The 19,983-nt window shown below is 41.8% G+C and overlaps 1 protein-coding gene across 1 annotated transcript in view; it reads left to right on the top strand.

Moving 5' to 3' along the window:
- The window catches only part of LOC119901320 (sodium/glucose cotransporter 4-like), a gene marked incomplete at its 5' end in the record, with an annotated part of 36,678 nt that extends 17,229 nt beyond the window's left edge, over positions 1–19,449 (top strand). The window contains 4 exon segments of the mRNA XM_038716948.1: positions 14,307–14,457; positions 15,668–15,836; positions 17,753–17,968; positions 18,390–19,449. Coding sequence (XP_038572876.1) covers positions 14,307–14,457; positions 15,668–15,836; positions 17,753–17,968; positions 18,390–18,701 — 848 coding nt within the window.
- Positions 19,450–19,983: the final 534 nt, after the last annotated feature.

Genomic DNA, 19,983 nt, shown 5'->3' with positions numbered 1-19,983 from the left:
ATTGTCAAGCCACACAACCAAGAAACTAGAATGAAACAATTCATTGAAAGAAACTCAGGCAGCTCCCCTTCTTTTTATATCAAAGAGCTATTCAACTGAAAAATCATCAACGCAGAGTTTACTAAAAATAACTAACTTCAGTGAAACTAACAACTATTAAAATATCAAATTGATTTTCTCGCATCTAATACAAAATTGATGGCTCTCAATCCCTTCTCTAACTTAAATCCTTCCTAGATAACACCTCACATTGCTGCTTATCAATCTGTACTTCATTGTTTCAATAAATTTGCAAACTTTATCAGATGTCATCATTTTTCTAGTTTTGTTCCTTCTCCTCAACCAAAAAGTGTCTTCAGCCTGTTATTCTGAACTAAATTTCCTTTATTATCATAATGTGTCTGTGTTTTAACACTGTGATCCTAACTTTACACTATAAAATAACACTTTAAATGATGACAATGTAGACCACCATTGCTCTAGTAATAAATGATAACAATTTAGCCTAAAATGCTCCAAAATAATTCACAACAACACAGCACACACGCACACACACTAATACACTGACAGACACAGTACACACGCACACACACTAATACACTGACAGACACAGCACACACACGCACAAACACTAATACACTGACAGACACAATGCAGAAAACATTCATCTTTTGAAGAAGAATGAGTTTCTTGTAAAAATTAGACATCCTTATTTTGATAACTGAGAAATAAGAATAAAGCCTTTCTTTTAGTTAAGTCTCTTACTTCCTGTACATTAAGAGAAAAACAAGAAAAATTAAGACTAGACATGAACACACAAAAGAACAACACAAATATGAGTAATACTACTTGAACAGTAGTTTTAGATTTGAACTAGATTGAGAGAGATGTGCAAGACCTGAATTCAAAAGGCCAACCTTTACGCTAAGTGAACATTAAAGAACTGACCCAGAAGTAACAGGTCAACAAATGTAACCAATGAGGAATATCCATAGATTCACCTTTTCATCAGTAGGGATGGTGATGCAAGTATAAATAGCCTAATGGTAGTAATGTAAACAGTACCTGCTTATAAGGAAATATGAATATACTTAAAGACTCGAGGATATCCCTCTATGAAATGGAAAAAAACCCCAAAACAAATATCCCTACATCTTTCTTTCCACATAAGAATAATACCAGGGCAACATGAACATATTTTGCTCATTAAACAGCTTACATACTTTGCCATTACAGGTGCTTCTGCTCAGTTAATTCAAGTGAGATCCTCTACAGAGATCATCTTACCAGCAATGACCACTAAAGCCCGCTCTCTTGTTTTGCTTCCTAGCCTCCTCCACCAGCGGCCACAGCTTGGCTCTGGCATCCTTCACCTGCTGCGTCAAGTCCTCCGATATTTTTATTCTCCTGAGATGCTCACAGTTTTTGGCGTCTGCCCAGACTTGATCCCTGTATGCTCTGAGAGAGAAACGGACGATGATACGGCGTGGAGGTCCTTCTTTCCTTGAGCGTGGGCCCAGCCTGTGAGCAATGTCCATAGACTTCTGCAGGAAGTCAGCAAGAGCAGGAGAAACACGAGAAGATGTTCCAGTGTCTAGAGAACGCATCCATCTCATTCACTTTATCCAGCAACTTCTTATTTTCAGCCGTCAAAGTATTAAGCTGGAGCTCCAGGGGGTCCACTCTTGATGAAAGCTCTCCAACCGTTTTCTCTGTAGCTTTCACAGAAATCGATAGTGCTTGAATATTCTCCAAGTTTTGGAAAACTGTCTTTTCTATGGTTTCCAGTTTCTCAGAAATCTTGTTAATTGCGGCCAACATGACTGCTCCTTGCGCCGTTTTCATTGGACCTTCTTCCAGGTCCGCCTGATGTCGTTTGGCATAGTCATGCACACGTTTAAGATTGTCAACCGTACCTTCCACTTCCATTGTCTCCCCATTATCCGACATTTCAGTAGAATGAGTTGTCAATTGCAAGGTGGAGCACCAACGTATCCAACAAACACTCTACACTAGGTCGCTAGCTATAGCGTTTAGTTGCTTAGCTTGACGACAGCACCGTTTTCAGCCTGGCAACTCCTACACTCAGTCTGTCTGTACCACTCGGCAGCATAACCATCCTGCTTCAGGATCTTGGTCGATCAGAACACAGTGGGCTTTTGGAGGGGTGGGGGGTCTTGAAGAGACAGGAGCATCTACAGCTCGTTTCAGACAGAGGCTGAAATGAGAGCTTGCATTCTGGGGCTATAACCCAGAAATTTATTTTTGAAAACTTTGAATCATTCAAAATGATTTAAGGTTAGCAATCCAGTTTAGCGTCAGTCTTCAATAGCCAGCCTTCAACAGCCAGCAGTCTAGTTTCCTTTGCTGTTGCCTGCTCCTGTGACAAACCTAGAAATACAGAAGAAACCATGGTCTCTCTGTGAACTGATTATTTTGTAGAAAAATGTTGAGTATTAAATAATTGCGTGAGTTTAAGGGAATTAAAATAAATCTGTAAGGAAGTCAGAGTTGTGTTAAAAAAATTAATAAATAGTTATGGGAAGTGTCCTTTATTCACTTGAGCCCCTGCCCACCAAAAATGTCATAAGTGGCTGCCAGAACTAATATTATTTTACCCAACTCAGGAACATGGTCCTTACAACCCAGCTAATTTTCCGACATGACAACCGCAACCACTGCTGCTTCCCCCTCAACCCTGTCTCTCAGTCCAGGCAGAATCACTTATTCTAGTGACTTAGTGCCTCCGTTACAGTAACTTTAATGTTACCAATCCAAATCTAACAATGCCTGTTTGGCATGTTTACGGTCAACATTGCATAACGTCAGCTAACCGACGAGGTGGGGCACTGACGTTACTTTACTGCTTACCTTCAAGCAAATGCCTTTTGTTATCACTCAAAATTCTAACACTTCTCTAATACATTTTGACTTCTGAATAAGAATCAGAATCAGAAGGAGCTTTGTTTGCTTTGGTGATAAGGTGCTACACGCAGACAAACATACAGTTGACATAAATAAATGTAGAAATACATAAATATGTATTAGACAATGCAAGTTATATAAGAATAATAAAAGAATAGAGAAAATAATACAGCTATTTGCAGACGTATTGCAATGGAAGAGAGTATTGTGTACATAAATGTATAAATTGACAATATAAAAATATACAACAACAAAGATTAACAATTAACAACAAATATGTGCTATGTGCCAGGTTTGTGTGCATGATATGAAATGAAATAATATTTACACTTGCAGAGACATTTGTATTATTTGCAAGGGGGGAGTGTCAGTGGGGGGCCCGGGCCTTGGTGATGAGGCTAGCTGTAGATGGGAAGAAGTTGTTTTTGTGGCAAGAGGTTTTGGTCCTGATGGACCGCAGCCTCCTGCCAGAGGGGAGAGTCGGAAACAGTTTGTGTCCAGGATGGGAGGTGTCAGCTTCAGTCTTTCCTGTTTGCCTCAGAGTCCTGGCGTACAGGTCCTGAAGAGAAGGAAGATTGCAGCCTATCACCCTGCAGAACGAATGATACACTGCAGCCTGCCCTTGTCCCTGGCAGTGGCAGCAGCTTACCAGATGGTGATGGAGGAGGTGAGGATGGACTCAATGATGGCGGTGTAGAAGTGCAACATCATTGTCTTTGGCAACTTCTTCAGCTGCTGCAGGAATTACATCCTCTGCTTGGCCTTCTTGATGATGGAGGTGATGTTCAGCTCCTGCTTGAGGTCCTGGGAGATGATGGTGCCCAGGAAGCGGAAGGAGTCCACAGTGGTGACTGGGGAGTCACAGAGGATGATGGGGGAGGTCGGGGCTGGGCTCTTTCCAATGCCTCTGTCTTTAGAGCGTTGAGCTCCAGGTGGTTCTGGCTGTACCAGGTCACCAGATGGTCGATCTCCCACCTGTAGGCGGACTCATCCCCACCAGAGATGAGCCCACTGAGGGCAGTGTCGTCCGCAAACTTCAGGAGCTTGACAGACTGGTGACTGGAGGTGCAGCTGTTGGTGTACTGGGAGGAGAGCAGAGGGGAAAGAATGTCGCCTTGAGGTGAACTGGTGCTGATGGTCCTGGAGTCAGAGACATGTTTTCCCCTCTTCACATGCTGCTTCCTGTCCCTTCAGGAAGTCTGATCCGCCTGCAGGTGGAGTCAGGCACGTTCAGCTGGGAGAGCTTGTCTTGCAGCAGGGCTGGGATGATGGTGTTGAAAGCAGAGCTGAAATCCACAAACAGGATCCTGGCATAGGTTCCTGGGGAGTCCAGGTGCTGAAGGATGAAGTGAAGGGCCATGTTTACAGCATCATCTACAGTCCTGTTGGCTCTGTAGGAGGTTCAGGAGTGGGTCTATGATGGATTTAAGGTGGGACAACACAAGTCGTTCAAAGGACTTCATAACCACAGAGGTCAGGGCGATAGGTCTGTAGTCATTAAGTCCTGTGGTCCTTTTTGGGGACAGGGATGATGGAGGAGGCTTTGAAGCAGGCTGGCACATGGCATGTCTCCAGTGAGGTGATGTCTTTGAACACCGAAGACAGCTGATCGGCGCAGTGCTTCAGGGTGGATGGGGAGACAGAGTCCGGACCAGGTGCTTTGAGGGGTTTCTGTCTCCTAAATAGTCTGCTGACATCTATCTCTGAAGAGGGAGCGGATGAGATGGTGGACTGGGGCTACAGCTGAGCAGAGTCACGGGGGATGGTGTCTGATTGTCTCTCGAAGCGGCAGTAGTACTGGTTCAGCTCATTTGCCAAGTGAGAGTCGTTGATGGAGTGGGGATCTTGTAGTTAGTGATCTGTCTGAACCCCTCCACACAGAAATGGCGTCATTTGCAGAGAATTGATGAAGTACAGTCCTTTAGCTTCTCGCACATCGTTTTTTTTTTTTTTTAAACCTGTCGTGCCCAGCAGCCTGGTATGATGAGCTGGATACCATATTGTGCCAGACAGATTTTACTTTAAAATTTACTTAATATACTCCTTTGTCTGTTTTATTATTTATTTAATTATGTACTGATTTGTTACCGGACCGGACAGGGGGGCAGACATGGGGATGGGGGGGCATAAACAGACAGCACAGACAAAGGACAACACCTGCAAAAGAAGGGGGATGGAAGGTGGGGACAACAGGGAATAGCAGAGGGAAACACCAATTACACAAAGCAACGAAAGCTGCAATAGAACAGAGAGGGGGGCTTGGGGAGGAGAAAAATGACAACAAACATACACAAACAAAAACAAACAATAAAAATAATAATAATAGTAAAAGATGAACAGCAGCAATAAACAGCTGACGCAGTAAAACAACTAAGAGAAAAATGAAAACAAGAAACAGTCACACACACACACACACAGCATAGCCACAAGAGCTGGAATAATAACAATTAATTTAAATAAGTAACTGAAAGAAAAGCATCAGGAATAATTCTACCTACTTCTCGCATGTCCTTGCTAAACCTGTACAGATTCTTACATGTTCATTCTTCCCACAGGCAGTTCAAAACGGGTATGTCTCATATGTTCAGAGACTGTCCTGATTATGTGGCAATGTGAAGCGCTACTATGACACAAAGCACAAATCTTTTGACCAAACATACTCACTTAAATCCGGACTGAGGGCACAGAAAATAAACAATCTAAAAGCCCAATATGATCAGTCCAGCAGAATCCTAACACAGTCATTCACTGCCAAACAACGTGCAAATGAATGTTGTCTTAAAGTTGCTTGGATTTTGGGTCAACATAAAAAAACATTTACTGATGGAGGGTTGTCAAGGAGTGCATGAGTGCAGTAGCTGAAACTTTACTTGAGGGAAAACAAAAAGAAGCAAATACCTGTATCAGCATCATCAGCCACAAATAAAAGAAATATTAACCCAGGATGTGCTAGCTTAGCTGGATGAAGCAATTCACAAGGCACCATGCATAGGCTTAGCTGTAGATGAGTCCACTGATGTGTCTGACATTGCTCAGCTGTTAGTTTTTGTAAGGTTCTTCAACAAGGACAAGGGAGAGTTCTGTGAAGACCTGTTAGGTGTCACACCCCTTCAGACCAGTGCAAGAGGAGAGGACATCTTCCTTGGCCATAAAGGAGATGTTAACAAAGTCAAAGTCCATTAAGACTCTTCAGCTGATCCAGAATGCTGCAGCACGTGTTCTGACAGGAACCAGGAAAAGAGATCACATTTCTCCTGTTTTAGCTTCTTTGCATTGGCTTCCAGTAAAATCCAGAATAGAATTTAAAATCATTCTTCTTACCTACAAAGCTCTTAATGGTCAGGCACCATCTTATCTTAAAGAGCTCATAGTACCTTACTACCCCACCAGAGCACTGCGCTCCCAGAATGCAGGGTTACTTGTGGTTCCTAGAGTCTCCAAAAGTAGACCTGGAGCCAGAGCATTCAGCTATCAAGCTCCTCTCCTGTGGAACCAGGTTCCAGTTTGGGTTCAGGAGGCAGACACCATCTCCACATTTAAGAGTAGGCTTAAGACTTTCCTCTTTGATAAAGCTTATAGTTAGGGCTGGCTCAGGTGAGTCCTGAACCATCCCTTAGTTATGCTGCTATAGGCCTAGACTGCCGGGGGATTTCCCATGATGCACTGAGCTCCTCTCTCCTCTACTTTCTCTCCCTCTGTATGCAACCTCATCCCATTATTGCATGTTACTTACACAACTTCTCCCATTTCTGGTAGTCTTGTGCTTTCTCGTCTCTCTCCTCTCTCCTCCTATCACTTCCTGCAGGTTTTCTGGCTCTGGAGCTGTGGAGTCTGGAGCTGTGGTTGCGGGTCACCTGCTGCCCCCGTGTTCCTGCTCGACATCCTCTGCTGCAACGACTATTGTTGCTAGTCTTATTGTTATTATTGTTATTATAATCATTAACATTACGATTGTTACCATTAACACTATTATAAATATCTGTACCATTTTTCATTTAGTCTATAGCAACATCACCTTCACTGTCTGTACCTGTGTGTATATTGTGTAGGCTGCCTCCCTCCCCTCTCTCTCTCCTTACATCCCTCTCTTTTTCTCTCTATTCCTCTCCTGCTCTCTCTCTCTCTCTATTCCTCTCCTGCTCTCTCTCTCTCTCTATTCCTCTCTCTCTCACCCCCAACCGGTCGAGGCAGATGGCCGCCCACCCTGAGCCATGGTTCTGCTCGAGGTTTCTGCCTCTTAAAAGGAAGTTTTCCTTGCCTGTGTTGCCTAGTGCTGCTCTCAAATTAGATAACATTAGCTCACTGGCCAATACTGACCAGTTGCTTATGTTAGCCAATGCAAAAATACTATAGTTGTAACATTATGGCTCGTCGTTGCATTGACTTTGTATGTAAACTCACCGCCCTGAACGCTCGCTTCACTTTTGGTCTGAAAGCACCATAAGACTACTCACAAAGAAGCAGCAGAGAAAGAGGCTAAAAGATTGTTTTTGGTTTTTACAAGTTTTGTACACTACTTCATCACTAAATACAAATTTGAGAGGTTTTGAGGCAAGAAATCAACTGTGTAGAGCTGAATGTTGGCAGTTTTACAAAAGTTGGTGAGGAATTGAAATTGTGCTCAAACGTTTTTGGGGTTGAGAAGCTCCATAAGCGCCAGCAAGGTTAGCGGTGTATACCATTTTCCATTAAAGCAGACCTCACTGACGCTACTGATCGCAACAAAGGAGGACTGCACACTCCTTAAGAAAGCGAACAAGAAGATTGCTGACCTTATGGAAGACATCCGACGACTTTCAGGGGAACTCAAAGAGAAAGATTCCCTGCTGACTGGCTTTATGGATGTGGCTTCAGTACAAGCCAAACAGATTGTTTCTCTTAGCGCAACCGCTAACATCCAGGACACCGTGTTATGGGACCCCTCTAGCCTTCCCAGGCTTTCATCCTGCTCGACTCCAAAGCATCAGTCAACCTGGGCTGAAGTGGTGGTCGGATGGGGCTGCCTCTCCTCCGCACATCGGCCTCTCCAATCGCTATGCAGCCCTGTCTAACGACACTCCGGTCCATCCAGCTGATGCACCTGTGGCTTTGAGTCTCCCTGATACGGATCTCTTTCGGCGCACAGTGCCTACAGACACTGTTGCATCTCCTTCACCGGCTACATCTCCTGCACTGGGCCGCCGGTCTGCCGCTGGGCCTGATCGGAGGCCGTCATCCTTGTCAAAAACCTCCGCTTCCCGACGTAGGATCCTGAAGGAGGCTGTGCTCAGACGCTCCGGAGGCAGTCTCTACCCTGCACCGTCGGGTAGCCCTTCTCTCAGGTCTGTTACTGCTACTTCAACAACACTCGGCAGCTCACACACTCCATCCTCAGTCCGCACGCAGTGTTGAAGCAGATTCTGCTCAGTCCTGCTCTGGAACCCCACAACTCCTCGTCCCCTTTTCTCCCCAACCACACTAATAATTGGTGACTCCATAACCAGAAACATCCGTTTCTTTAACGCTACCACTCACTGCTTCCCCGGTGCCACCACGGCTGACAGTTTAAAAAAACTCCAGGACCTGATGCCATCGCTCCTGTCCTCCATCACAAGAGTGATAGTCCATGTCGGAACAAATGACACAGCTCTTCAGCAGTCTGAGCTGACAAAATCAGATTTTAACCGTCGTTTTAACTTTTTAAAGCAGTGTGGAAAGTCCGTTTTTTTATCTCTGGTCCCATTCCCACATTTGGTAGCGGTGTAGGTCTTAAGCAGTTGCTCATCGTAAATGTAAATGCTCCGTACTTGTATAGCGCCTTTCTAGTCTTTTCGATCACTCAAAGCACTTTTACACTACATCTGCATTCACACACATTCATACACTGAGCCTAAGTGCTCAAATGGAAACTAGCATTCACACACATTCATACACTGGCAGAACAGCTGCCAGGGTTCGAACCACCGACCTTCCGATTAACGGCCAACCCGCTCTACCTCCTGAGCCACAGCAGCCCCGTGTGTGTTATGTGGATAATTTTAATATTTTCTGGCAAAGAAAGTCTCTTTTTAAGACAGACGGACTTCACCCAAACAAACGGGGCTCAGAAATGTTAGCTGCGCACATACAGCATGTGGTGTGGTCCACACATGATTTACGTGAATGACTAAGACCAAAGACTTCAAATTCCTGTCATCATCACGCATAGACCAGTAAACCGAAATGTGCACATCCCACACAGAAATAATAGTAATCTCTTAAGGATTAGGACAACTGCACCAACTCCAGCACCCAGAACAAACTCATTTAAAATGGCTCTCTTCAATGTGAGATCACTTTCAAGTAAGACTTTTATCTTAAATGATTTTATCTTGTCTGCAAATCTAGATTTTATGTTTTTAACTGAATCCTGGTTGCAGATGAATGACTATAGCCAGCTAGCTGAACTGTGTCCGCCTCAATATGATTGTTTTAGTCAACCGAGGGTCAGTGGTCGTGGTGGTGGGCTAGTGAGCGTGTATAGGAAAAATTTTAAATGTCATCAAGTACGCTGTGATGAGTTTAACTCCTTTGAAGTTCTCATTCTTAAAGTTGGAGGGCTGCAACCTATCATATTTGTTATAATTTATCGCCCCCCAAAGCTGCGTGGAGGATTTTTATGAATTTTTAGCTACTCTGGTTTTAAATTATGACAGAATTGTTCTTTGTGGCGATTTTAATATTCATGTTGATGACCCCACCAATGTTAATGCAACTAACTTTTTAAATATGGCCACTTCTTTTAACTTCAAACAACATGTCAAAGGGCAAACACATAACCGTGGTCATACACTGGACTTGGTTTTTACCCTGGGTGTCAGCGTTTCCTCTGTGGAATTGGTGGACATGACCATATCTGACCACAGATGTATTGTTTTTAGCTGCGATTCACCTATTACTCATGCCGCCTCACCAAGCTCCGTGTGTTCTCGCATCTTTAATGAACAAAGTGTTTCAAAGTTTTGCACATTCTTTCAGAGCCAAAGCCAACACCTGTCTGATTCCAACACCAACAATCTGGTCGATCACTTCAATCATATCTGCTTGCTGTCACTAAATATTACTGCTCCTCTAAAGGTTAGGCCTACGTCTAAAGCTAGTAAGCAACCCTGGATAAATGACAGCATTCGCAGCCTCAAAAGGGAATGCAGGAAAGCAGAGCGCAGATGTAAAAAATCCAGTCTCCAAGTCCATTACCTCAGTCTGAAGGATTAATTAATTAACTACAATAACATGGTTAAGGATGCGAGAACACACTATTCTTCTGAACTCATTACTACACATAAACACAATCCCAGGTTTCTGTTTAAGACTGTGGATCAGCTGGTAAACCCAACCCCTCCTTGTGCCTCAGCTGGAAGTAATGATGACTGAATTGTTTTTATCTTACTTTACCAATAAGTGGTGTCAATCAGAGCCTCTATTACCCCCGCGGCCTCTTACTCAGAGGTTCCTCACCAGCAACAAGAGAGTTTTAACCAGTTTTATCCCATCGACTTGTCTGAGCTTTTAAAAACAGTATCACAAATGAGAGTGTCCTCCAGCCCACTTGATGTAATACCTACAAATTTTTTTCTGAAAGTAATAGATTCTGTGGGGCCCCATTTCATCTCTGTTTTCAACAGCTCCCTATCTACTGGTTGTGTCCCTGATTATTTTAAAACGGCTTGCGTGGACCCACTTTTAAAGAAACCTGGTTTAGATCCCTCCCTCCCACATAATTTTAGACCAATTTCAAAACTGCCTTTTATTGCAAAGATTCTAGAAAGAATTGTGTCCAAACAGCTGCTCACTGTACTGGAAAATAACAAATTATTTGAAAAGTTTCAGTCTGGTTTTAGGAAGTACCACAGCACTGAGACTGCCTTGCTTAAAGTCACCAATGACCTTTTTATGTCTGCTGATGAAGGTATGTGCTCAGTCCTGGTACTCCTGGACCTTAGCGCTGCTTTTGACACCATTGATCACAACATCATGTTAGACAGACTGAGGCACTGGGTGGGGATCTCTGGTACTGCCTTAGAATGGTTTTCATCCTACCTGTCAAATAGGAAGTTTTGTGTGTTTGTAAACAACTATGTCTCCTCATTCTGTCCAGTTAAATATGGTTTGCCTCAGGGGTCGGTCTTAGGACCCATTTTGTTTTCCTTGTATCTGCTTCCCCTTGGACATATTATCCATAAACATGGCATTTCTTTTCATATTTATGCTGATGACCAGGGACGTGCACAGGGGGGTTGCTCTGGTTGCCCGGGCAACTGCCCGTTTGCCTTTCCTGACTCAAGTTGCCCTTCCGACTCGCCCTTCCGAGAAAAAAATAAAAAAAAAAATAATCGCGATCGCAAAGCCTCATTCACTTCCATTCGGGCACCGAAAGTGAAAGTCAGTAGGGGAAGGGCAAACTCTGTTTAAGTGGCTGCACTGCTGCAGCGCTGCCTGCACGTCAGTCGATTCTGTTCCCTACCGGAATTCCTGTTTCCTTCCTTTATGCAATCATACTACAACAAATCATGCGTAGTTTTGCCCAGTTACCATACGTGATACGTACCAACAGAAGTGAATACGAGCAAAAGCGCAACTGAATGTACGGGAAGCCAAAAGGTTAAAAAGGATTGTATTTTTTTCCAAAATCTAAGCGTTTTTTTATTTTGTATTTTATTAGAAGCGAGTTTTCCCCATCTGTCAATTCAATCTAGATTATTTATTTTCAAATTCAAAAAAAAAGGGAAAAAAAATAATAATAATGATTAAAAAAAACAATAAACAATAATATAAGGAACTCTTTTTCTCATATGTATTTTGGTGACATTTATATTGTTAATACATTTTGGATACTGTGTTTAGTGCCTTTTTTCAGGTCAGAGCAACTGCCCTTCAAAATTCCTGTGCACGTCCCTGCTGATGACACACAAATATACTTGCCCGTCAGATCCACAGACCCTGGAATGCTGAGTTCACTTAACAACTGCCTTTGTGAAGTTAAAAAATGGATGTCAAATAATTTCCTCCAGCTGAACTCAGACAAAACAGAAATCCTGGTCATCGGGTCTCAGCAGATGGCAAATCAAATACTGCCATCTGCTGGTTCCCTAGTAAATCACATTAAGCCTGTGGCAAAGAACCTTGGTGTTTGGTTTGATAGTCATTTAAATTTCGAGCAGGACACCACAAAGCTTGTTCAATCATGTTTTGATAAAAACAGAAACTAACACACACACACATCAGCATCTTGCAACAGGCTTCCCACTCAAGACACCGCTTTTAAGATGAAGTGTTAATTTTATTTCATAGTATATGCTACCATCCATCTATCGTCAACCGCTTATCCTGCGTACAGGGTCGCGGGGAAGTATATTCTACATGTTTTTATATTTGAATACTTCTAGGATGACATTAGGCTGAAAAACAATGATAGAAAAATGTAAATATGAAAAAGTTATTCATTTAAATTTTTTTGATGAAGTTGAGGAGCCACTAGAGAGGGCTGAAGAGCTACTAGCCTATAACTATAGACTAGTACAGTGCTAAAGTAGCTGGCTGCCTCTGCTTTGCATGCCAGAGGCAGCCAGCTACTTTAGCACAGATTTTTCGCTGTTTGCTTCATAACGTTTAATTTAGTCATTTTACCTATAATCAGGTATACAGCTTCTTCTCAGTTGCTGTAACTTATGTCACCCATATACAATAACGTAACAGCGCAGGAGAACATCACAGTGGAAGACCCATTCACTACACTAAGATTACTTTCTGTGGTGTAACTGTTATAAAGCATGGCAACAATCTCATTTATGATATTCAGTCTAGTTCACTAACCATTTTGGTTATCATCCCATACTTTTAATGTTTACACTGCTAAGCCTCTGATGAAAAATACACATATAGACAAAAGAAAAGCTGGCAGGCGAGCTAACACCAACATATCATGTCGGCTAAAAACAGTTAATGTAATATCATGCAATGGGCATGAAGGAGTTCATCGTCAGCCTTTTAAATACCACTCTTATGTTGTGCTTGATTTTCCCTCAGTTTCCAGCATATTATGTAAAGCTGCCTCCGGTGTGTCTGCCTCTGTTGTGACTCCAGCATGTGCACAAGAACACATTTTTGAAGGTAGCGGTTGCAATCTGAAACTACTCTGCTAGAGGTCGCTGAAAACTACATATAGCCCCTTAAGAAAAGATCTGAATACTACTTCCGCCACTGCTACATACAAAAAACAACGCCCATTCAAAAACTCATCTGTTGGTTGGTTCCCATTGCTGACCCAGCAGATAGCCAATCATAATTTAGGACAGTGGTCGGCAATAGGTGGACCATGGGCAAGAACTGGCCCGTTAGCAATAATATCTGGCCCATAGTCAGATTGCTTTGATAGGAGAAAAATAAAAAATAAATAGATTGATAGCGGCTGGTGCTGAAATAGATCTCAGTCATGACAGCAACCGTTACTCACATAATCACTTCCTCTTAAGTGATTAAGTGATTGTACCTACAAAATAAAATTGCGGCAACGTTTTTGCAGCAATGGTGCATGTTGAGTTTATCGAGAGCTTTTACTTTGAGAAGTTCTGAAGGACGTTTGACACACCTCTGAAAAAGCCATCAGTAAACGTGTGATTCCCCTGGATTTTCTCATGGAACAGAAAATACCATTCCAGTCCATAGGTTTATGAATGCGGATCAAACACCAGGACGCGCGCATGCACTTCAGCAAATGCTGTATTGTGAGCATGTGCAAAAGTGTCCTATAATCAATTTGTTTACAAGGGAGAAAAGGGGATTGATCATACAGCTCTCCTAGTGGGAGTGCTATACTCTACTGACTGAGCTAAATGAGCACACGAGTAGGAAAGGGTGTGAAATAATTTAACTATGTTCTGGCCCATCATGTAACAGCTTGAAAAAATTTTGGCCCGATGCCAGACTTATTCGCAGACCCCTGATTTAGGATAATGGTCACCTTGGTTGGCCAACAGATTCAGGTTAGACACGCCCAGTTGTAAGGGTTTTTTTTTTTATTGAAGTCCTCCCACATGACAAAACAGATATGAAATATTGGTATCAGGATGTTGTCCCTTAAAGTTAAGTGTCTGACAAACAACAACAACAAATCAGTGAAACCATTATTAACTTTTCTATTTGACATACTCAGACATTGATCGAATTTTTGTTTGTTGTGCTTTTAATTGCTTCTGCATCATTATTGGTTTTCCCCTGTGTAAATGGATTATTTAATAATAAAATAATAGATTTTTAGAACCCTGGATAGTAGTATGTAAACATCAGAATTATTCACCTGATGGTTCACCAACACAACTTCTGTCAACTTCTAACACAATCTTTTGATCCTTCTCTCTGTGCAGGTCTTCGTGGTCTGATGCTGGCAGTGATGTTAGCTGCTCTGATGTCATCTCTGACCTCCATCTTTAACAGCAGCTCCACTCTGTTTACACTGGACCTCTACCACAGAGCCAGGCCTAAAGCTTCAGAGAGGGAACTCATGATTGTTGGAAGGTAGTGATGCTAATATGAACCATATCAATCAAAGACTATCCTGCAAAAATTGTGGAAAAGAATATATGGCTGTCAAAAAATGGTCTTTCCAAACTCTCTCTATCTCTTTCTCTGCACTGTGACTCTGTGTGTGTTGGCGTGAGCCTTCTGTCCCTCTGTGGGTGGCTCGCAAATTTTTAGAGCCTGACAGATGTATAATTTTGCAGATATTATTGGCCGATATAAGGTGCATCTGTGTTTATAACTGCCGATTTATGACCATTAAAAAGAAACAGTCGGATCCTTCCCTCATGTCATGAGTGTTCTATAGTTTGCCCACCAGAGGGTGCTCTGCAGATCCTCTGTTCAAAACACTGCAGCACAGAAGAAAACATCAGCCTACCGGAGCTATGGAGAGTAGCTCCTGGTAACTCGCACACTCAGTTGATCATTTGTCATGTCAATTACATGACTTGAATAATAATAAAAACAGCGTTCATCTCAGCTGCATTGTCCACACTATATTTTTGTGGATATGACTTTACACAATACAAACAAAAATACATGTTTGTGGATAGTGAGATATTTGTGAATTTTTCTACAGATTTCCGAGATAGAGATTGGGCAAAATTCCACAAATTTCAGAAAGGGAATTCACAAATGTAACGTGACCCACAAATTGTTAGACAGTGATCCAGAAAAGTGCAAAACCCATTTCACATGTAAAAATCCCACACTATTTTTGTGGATATGATTTTACACAACACAAATGTAACAATACATATTTGTGAATAGTGAAATTTTGAGAACTAGCACACATATCTGTGCCACATCTGTGGGTTAAAAAAAATAGAGTCCAATAAAATCTTACATAGTTAGCAAATCTGTTAACTGAAGCCATAACCTGCTTTATTAGGGCCCGAGCACGAACCGTGCGAGGTTCCTATTGAAACTGAAGGGATTTTTAGGGCCCGAGCATGAACAGTGCGAGGTCCCTATTCAATTCAATTTTATTTATATAGCACCAAATCACAACAACAGTTATCTCACAGCGCTTTTCATAAAAGAGCAGGTCTAGACCATACTCTATGATGTTATTTACAGAAGCCCAACAATTTTCGTGCAGACTGGAGGAGCCAGGGATTGAACCGCCAACCACGTTTCTGAAACTTTCCTCTCTTTTTGAACTTAACCAAAGCTGACATAATAATAACATGGTGTGTATTTTCAGGGTTTTCATCCTGTTCTTGGTATGTGTTAGTCTGTTGTGGATTCCAGTCATCCAAACAGCCAATAGTGGACAGCTGTTTGATTATATCCAGTCAGTGACCAGCTTTCTAGCTCCGCCAATTACTGCTGTATTCCTAATGGCTATCTTCTGGCCACGTGCCAATGAGCAGGTAGGTCTCTCTCGCTCTCTCTCTCACACACACACACACACACACACACACACACACACACACACACATATCTTACATAACAATTTCCCCATCTTAACCTACCCAAGAAAGACCAAAGATCATTCTGTCATTTTGTGAGAGTTCTTGTCACCCACACGCAAGCATAAACATTTTTTACACTCAAGCTTCCTTATTATCAATAAATATGGAAAGGAGCATGTGAGTGTGTCAGTTTGTAGTAATTTACCTTATTGGAGTAGACCAGAGGTCACTAATAGGCGGACCGCGGTCCGGATCCGGACCCAGCCGCCGACCTACAGCACATTTATTATTGAGACTTACTACCTCGTGACGGAGCGTTTCTATTTTAACCCGCGCAGCTTTTCTAGCATTTACTGTACTGGTTTAGAGGACCAGGAAACTCACAGACCAATCGCATGTGCTCCAATCGTCTCATGTGACGCTGCTGAGCCAATCAAATCTGTGCATACCGATGCTTGCGAGTCGAGTCCGCGAGATTCACCAGAGACGTTTTGGAAACACACCTGAATTGAGGAGACGAAAGATAAAAGAGATTTCACATGACTTTTAATCAAGAATGTACAGATTTTTACATGTACATTCCTCCCACGGGCAGTTCAAAACCAGAATATCTCATAGATCTCCAATATGCTAGCTGGAGCTCACGTTTCTCACTGAACAACAGAAAGTAGGAAAGTGGTAGCTCTGTAAGAGGAAATGAAAGAGAAGAGGAGGCATTACAGCTGTTCATTTGTTATGATGTGTTGAGTGTTTATTATAAAATTGGTTAAGACTACACTTCATCACTTCAAGCTACACTTTTTATTCCATTTTTTCTAAAAATTAGGCACTTTAGTTTACTTAAATTTAGAATGTATTATTTGAATAGTTATTATTTATTATCCCTCCAGTTTGATGTGAAAACTGACTGAAATATTATTTGATTTGACAGTCCGTTGTTGACTAAAAACATGTGTTGATACAACTATAGGTTATAGTACTGAATGATAACGCAAGTTTGTCGTTTTGATGTTCCGGACCTTTGCTTCAGGAAATTTTCTCTAACTAGACCTCATTGAAATCTAATTGAATACCCCTGGAGTAGACACTAATTAATTAATTTAGGAAGCTGGACCCTGTAGGTGTAAAAACCAGATTTATTCATGACACAATTACACAACTCCTATTAAAGAGTAGAGTAGAAAGTAGCTTGTCATTTATGGTTCAGTGTTGGAATTAACTACTTTGATAGCACTCCTGCAACACTGGACAGATGTATAGTTTGTCGTTGGCTTCATCATGCTCTCGTAGGGGCGGCTGTGGCTCAGGAGGTAGAGCGGGTTGGCCGTTAATCGGAAGGTCGGCGGTTCAATCCTGGCTCCCCCTGGTTGCATGTCGAAGTGTCCTTGGGCAAGATACTGAACCCCGAATTGCCCCTGGCGGCTATTCCGCCAGTGTATGAGTGAGTGTGAATGTTAGTTTCCGTTTTGAGCACTTAGGCTCAGTGTATGAATGTGTGTGACTGGTGAATGCAGATGTAGTGTAAAAGCGCTTTGAGTGGTCGAAAAGACTAGAAAGGTGCTATACAAGTACGGAGCATTTACATTTATTCCTTACAGTAAACTGTTTCGCTTTGATCATGGACAATCTCTACCCGTAGAAACAGAGGGAGAAAACACAAGCAGCTAGTTACAGTTCCTGCACTCTCCACTTGGTATCTCCATAGCTCCAACATGTATTTACATATTTCAGAAGGCGCACATCAGTTTTGCTGTAAGCCCTTAATGTATAACTATAAATCAAGCTTAACAAAGGTATTAGGATTTTGACACTGGGCACATCTACAAGACGGCAACATTAAAACTAATATTTGTGTGTATGTGTGTGTGTCTCAGGGTGCATTCTGGGGTCTCATGACTGGACTAGTGGTGGGACTAATCCGCATGGTTCTGGAGTTCTCCTATATAGCTCCTTCCTGTGGTCAGCCTGATCATCGGCCTGCTATCCTGGCTAATGTCCACTACCTGTACTTTGCTCTTATCCTGTTGGCTCTCACTTGCCTTATCGTTGTTGGTGTCAGCTTGACCACTACACCAATACCTAAAGAACATGTAAGGAACATGTCATACATTCATATCTTTCTCTTCTCATCTTTAAATTGAGAAACACATGTACAGAAGGACAGAGACATTTACAGTGATATTCTGTCATCTGTATTGCACATGAGCTTAAAGTTAGAATGTAGGACTTTTACATATAAATGATTTACAGCACTGTCATTAGTCCCTGAAAGTATGGAATATTACATTCTTCATAAAGGTGTGCTTGATTTTCAATATGAAAGTTTTTGGAACTTGCGTTTAGTGTCACCTGCTGAGGAGTGCTGAAATTTAGTAACAGGAACTTGCAGTGGAAAAAGGCAAGTCCACATACAAATGTGAACCTGTACTACATGTAAGTGGATTGGAATTTTGGTCTGTCAAGCAAAAACACTTAACACATATGTGCTGGATCTCCTCTTCTCCTGTCCAGCTGTACCGGTTGACTTGGTGGTCCAGATATAGCCAGGAGCCTCGGATCGACCTTACAGGTCCTCGCATGATCTCTGACCCAGTGAACTCTGACTACAGCCCTGACTCTGAACTTTTGCCAGATTCCTGGTGGCGGAGAGCTGCTCTGTGGCTATGTGGTCTGACAGGTCCGAGCTCTGGCTCTGTATCTCCAGTGATTGAAAACAGTGAACTAAACTCTCTACAGGAGGAGCCATTCTGGAGTAGAGTCTGCAGTGTTAACGCCCTGCTACTACTGGCTGTTAATGTGTTTCTCTGGGGATACTTTGCCTAATGTGCAGGTTTCATGAAATCCTGAACCCGGTATTATCAGTAAGATTGTCTTGAAAATTGATGTACTGACATTTGGTCTTACGTTGAAAATGTTTGATAAAATGAAAGGCTTTTATCAGGACAGACTTCTCTAATAATGATCATTGTACACACAAGATTTGTATTCACTATTTAAACATTTTTAAAAAGAAAGCTGAGTGAAACCCACTTAAGTGACTATGATGCAGTTATCCGGACACTCCTACCTATCTGCCTATTAGGGAAAAGGAAAAAATGTAGTCCTTATGATCTTTTATTGCCACTCATAATCCATGTTGTGCTTGTTATATAATGAGTAATGCACCCTTTTTGTGCCTTCTCAAGTGAAGCAGTACACCATATTGAGAAGTAATCCCTCAGTATTTCATGATTATCTTATCATTACTTACTGTTTCTTAAAAGATAGTATGTTCAAGTCTGTTCTCTATTGACTGAACATTATGTAGTTTTTGAGTCAGTAAATCAGGAACTACTTATTAGTGATTTGTCAATCTTCAGGACTTTCCTGGTCATTTTGTTTTGTAATTTTGTGTACCAAATTATGTATTACTCAAATTTCTACCAGATAAATTTGAAATATAACATGGTGTTATTTCAGTTTCCACTGATATTGGAATGAACTTTTTTATGTTGCTTTTATGTTTTATGTAAAGCACTTTGAATGACCTTGTTGTTGAAATGTGCTATACAAATAAACGTGCCTTGCCTTGCTTTGCTTAATAAATATTTGCACCCCAAACAGAAAAGAGCATGCGGTCTGCCATCCTAAAATCCATTCAACATATATGAAGGATAACATGGTTTACATAGCCATAAATCATAAATGAAAAACACCCTATTCACACTGTCAAATATCCTAATATATTCCCTAAATTTGTCATGGGTGATAAATAAGTCCCTGGAGGTGTGAAAGGAGGTGTGAAAATAAGAAGAGGTTCAAGAGTTTTCATTTTTAAATCTATATTGTTTGAATCTATATTGTTGGAGAATATTCATTAATACATTTTAAAACTTGTTTTTTCATATTTCTTATAATTCCCTGATAATGTCTGAATAATTGGTTTGATCAGCAAAGAAGGCACTATCAGTTGACATCAACAGTTGTGAAGAGACAAGCACCTTCATTTTGTGTGATTATAGGAGCAGGGGAGGCCTTTCTCTCCTTTTGAAGTCAGAAAGAGATGAGGGGAATAGAATGAGTGATGACATGAATTGATTTAATATATTCTGCATTCCAAGTGATA

The sequence above is a fragment of the Micropterus salmoides genome, unplaced genomic scaffold (genome assembly GCF_014851395.1).
Source record: "Micropterus salmoides isolate LMB-PRFRI ecotype aquatic unplaced genomic scaffold, ASM1485139v1 Ms_hic_scaffold_13, whole genome shotgun sequence".
Lineage (NCBI taxonomy): Eukaryota > Metazoa > Chordata > Actinopteri > Centrarchiformes > Centrarchidae > Micropterus > Micropterus salmoides.
This window is presented reverse-complemented; position numbering and strand designations above follow the sequence as displayed.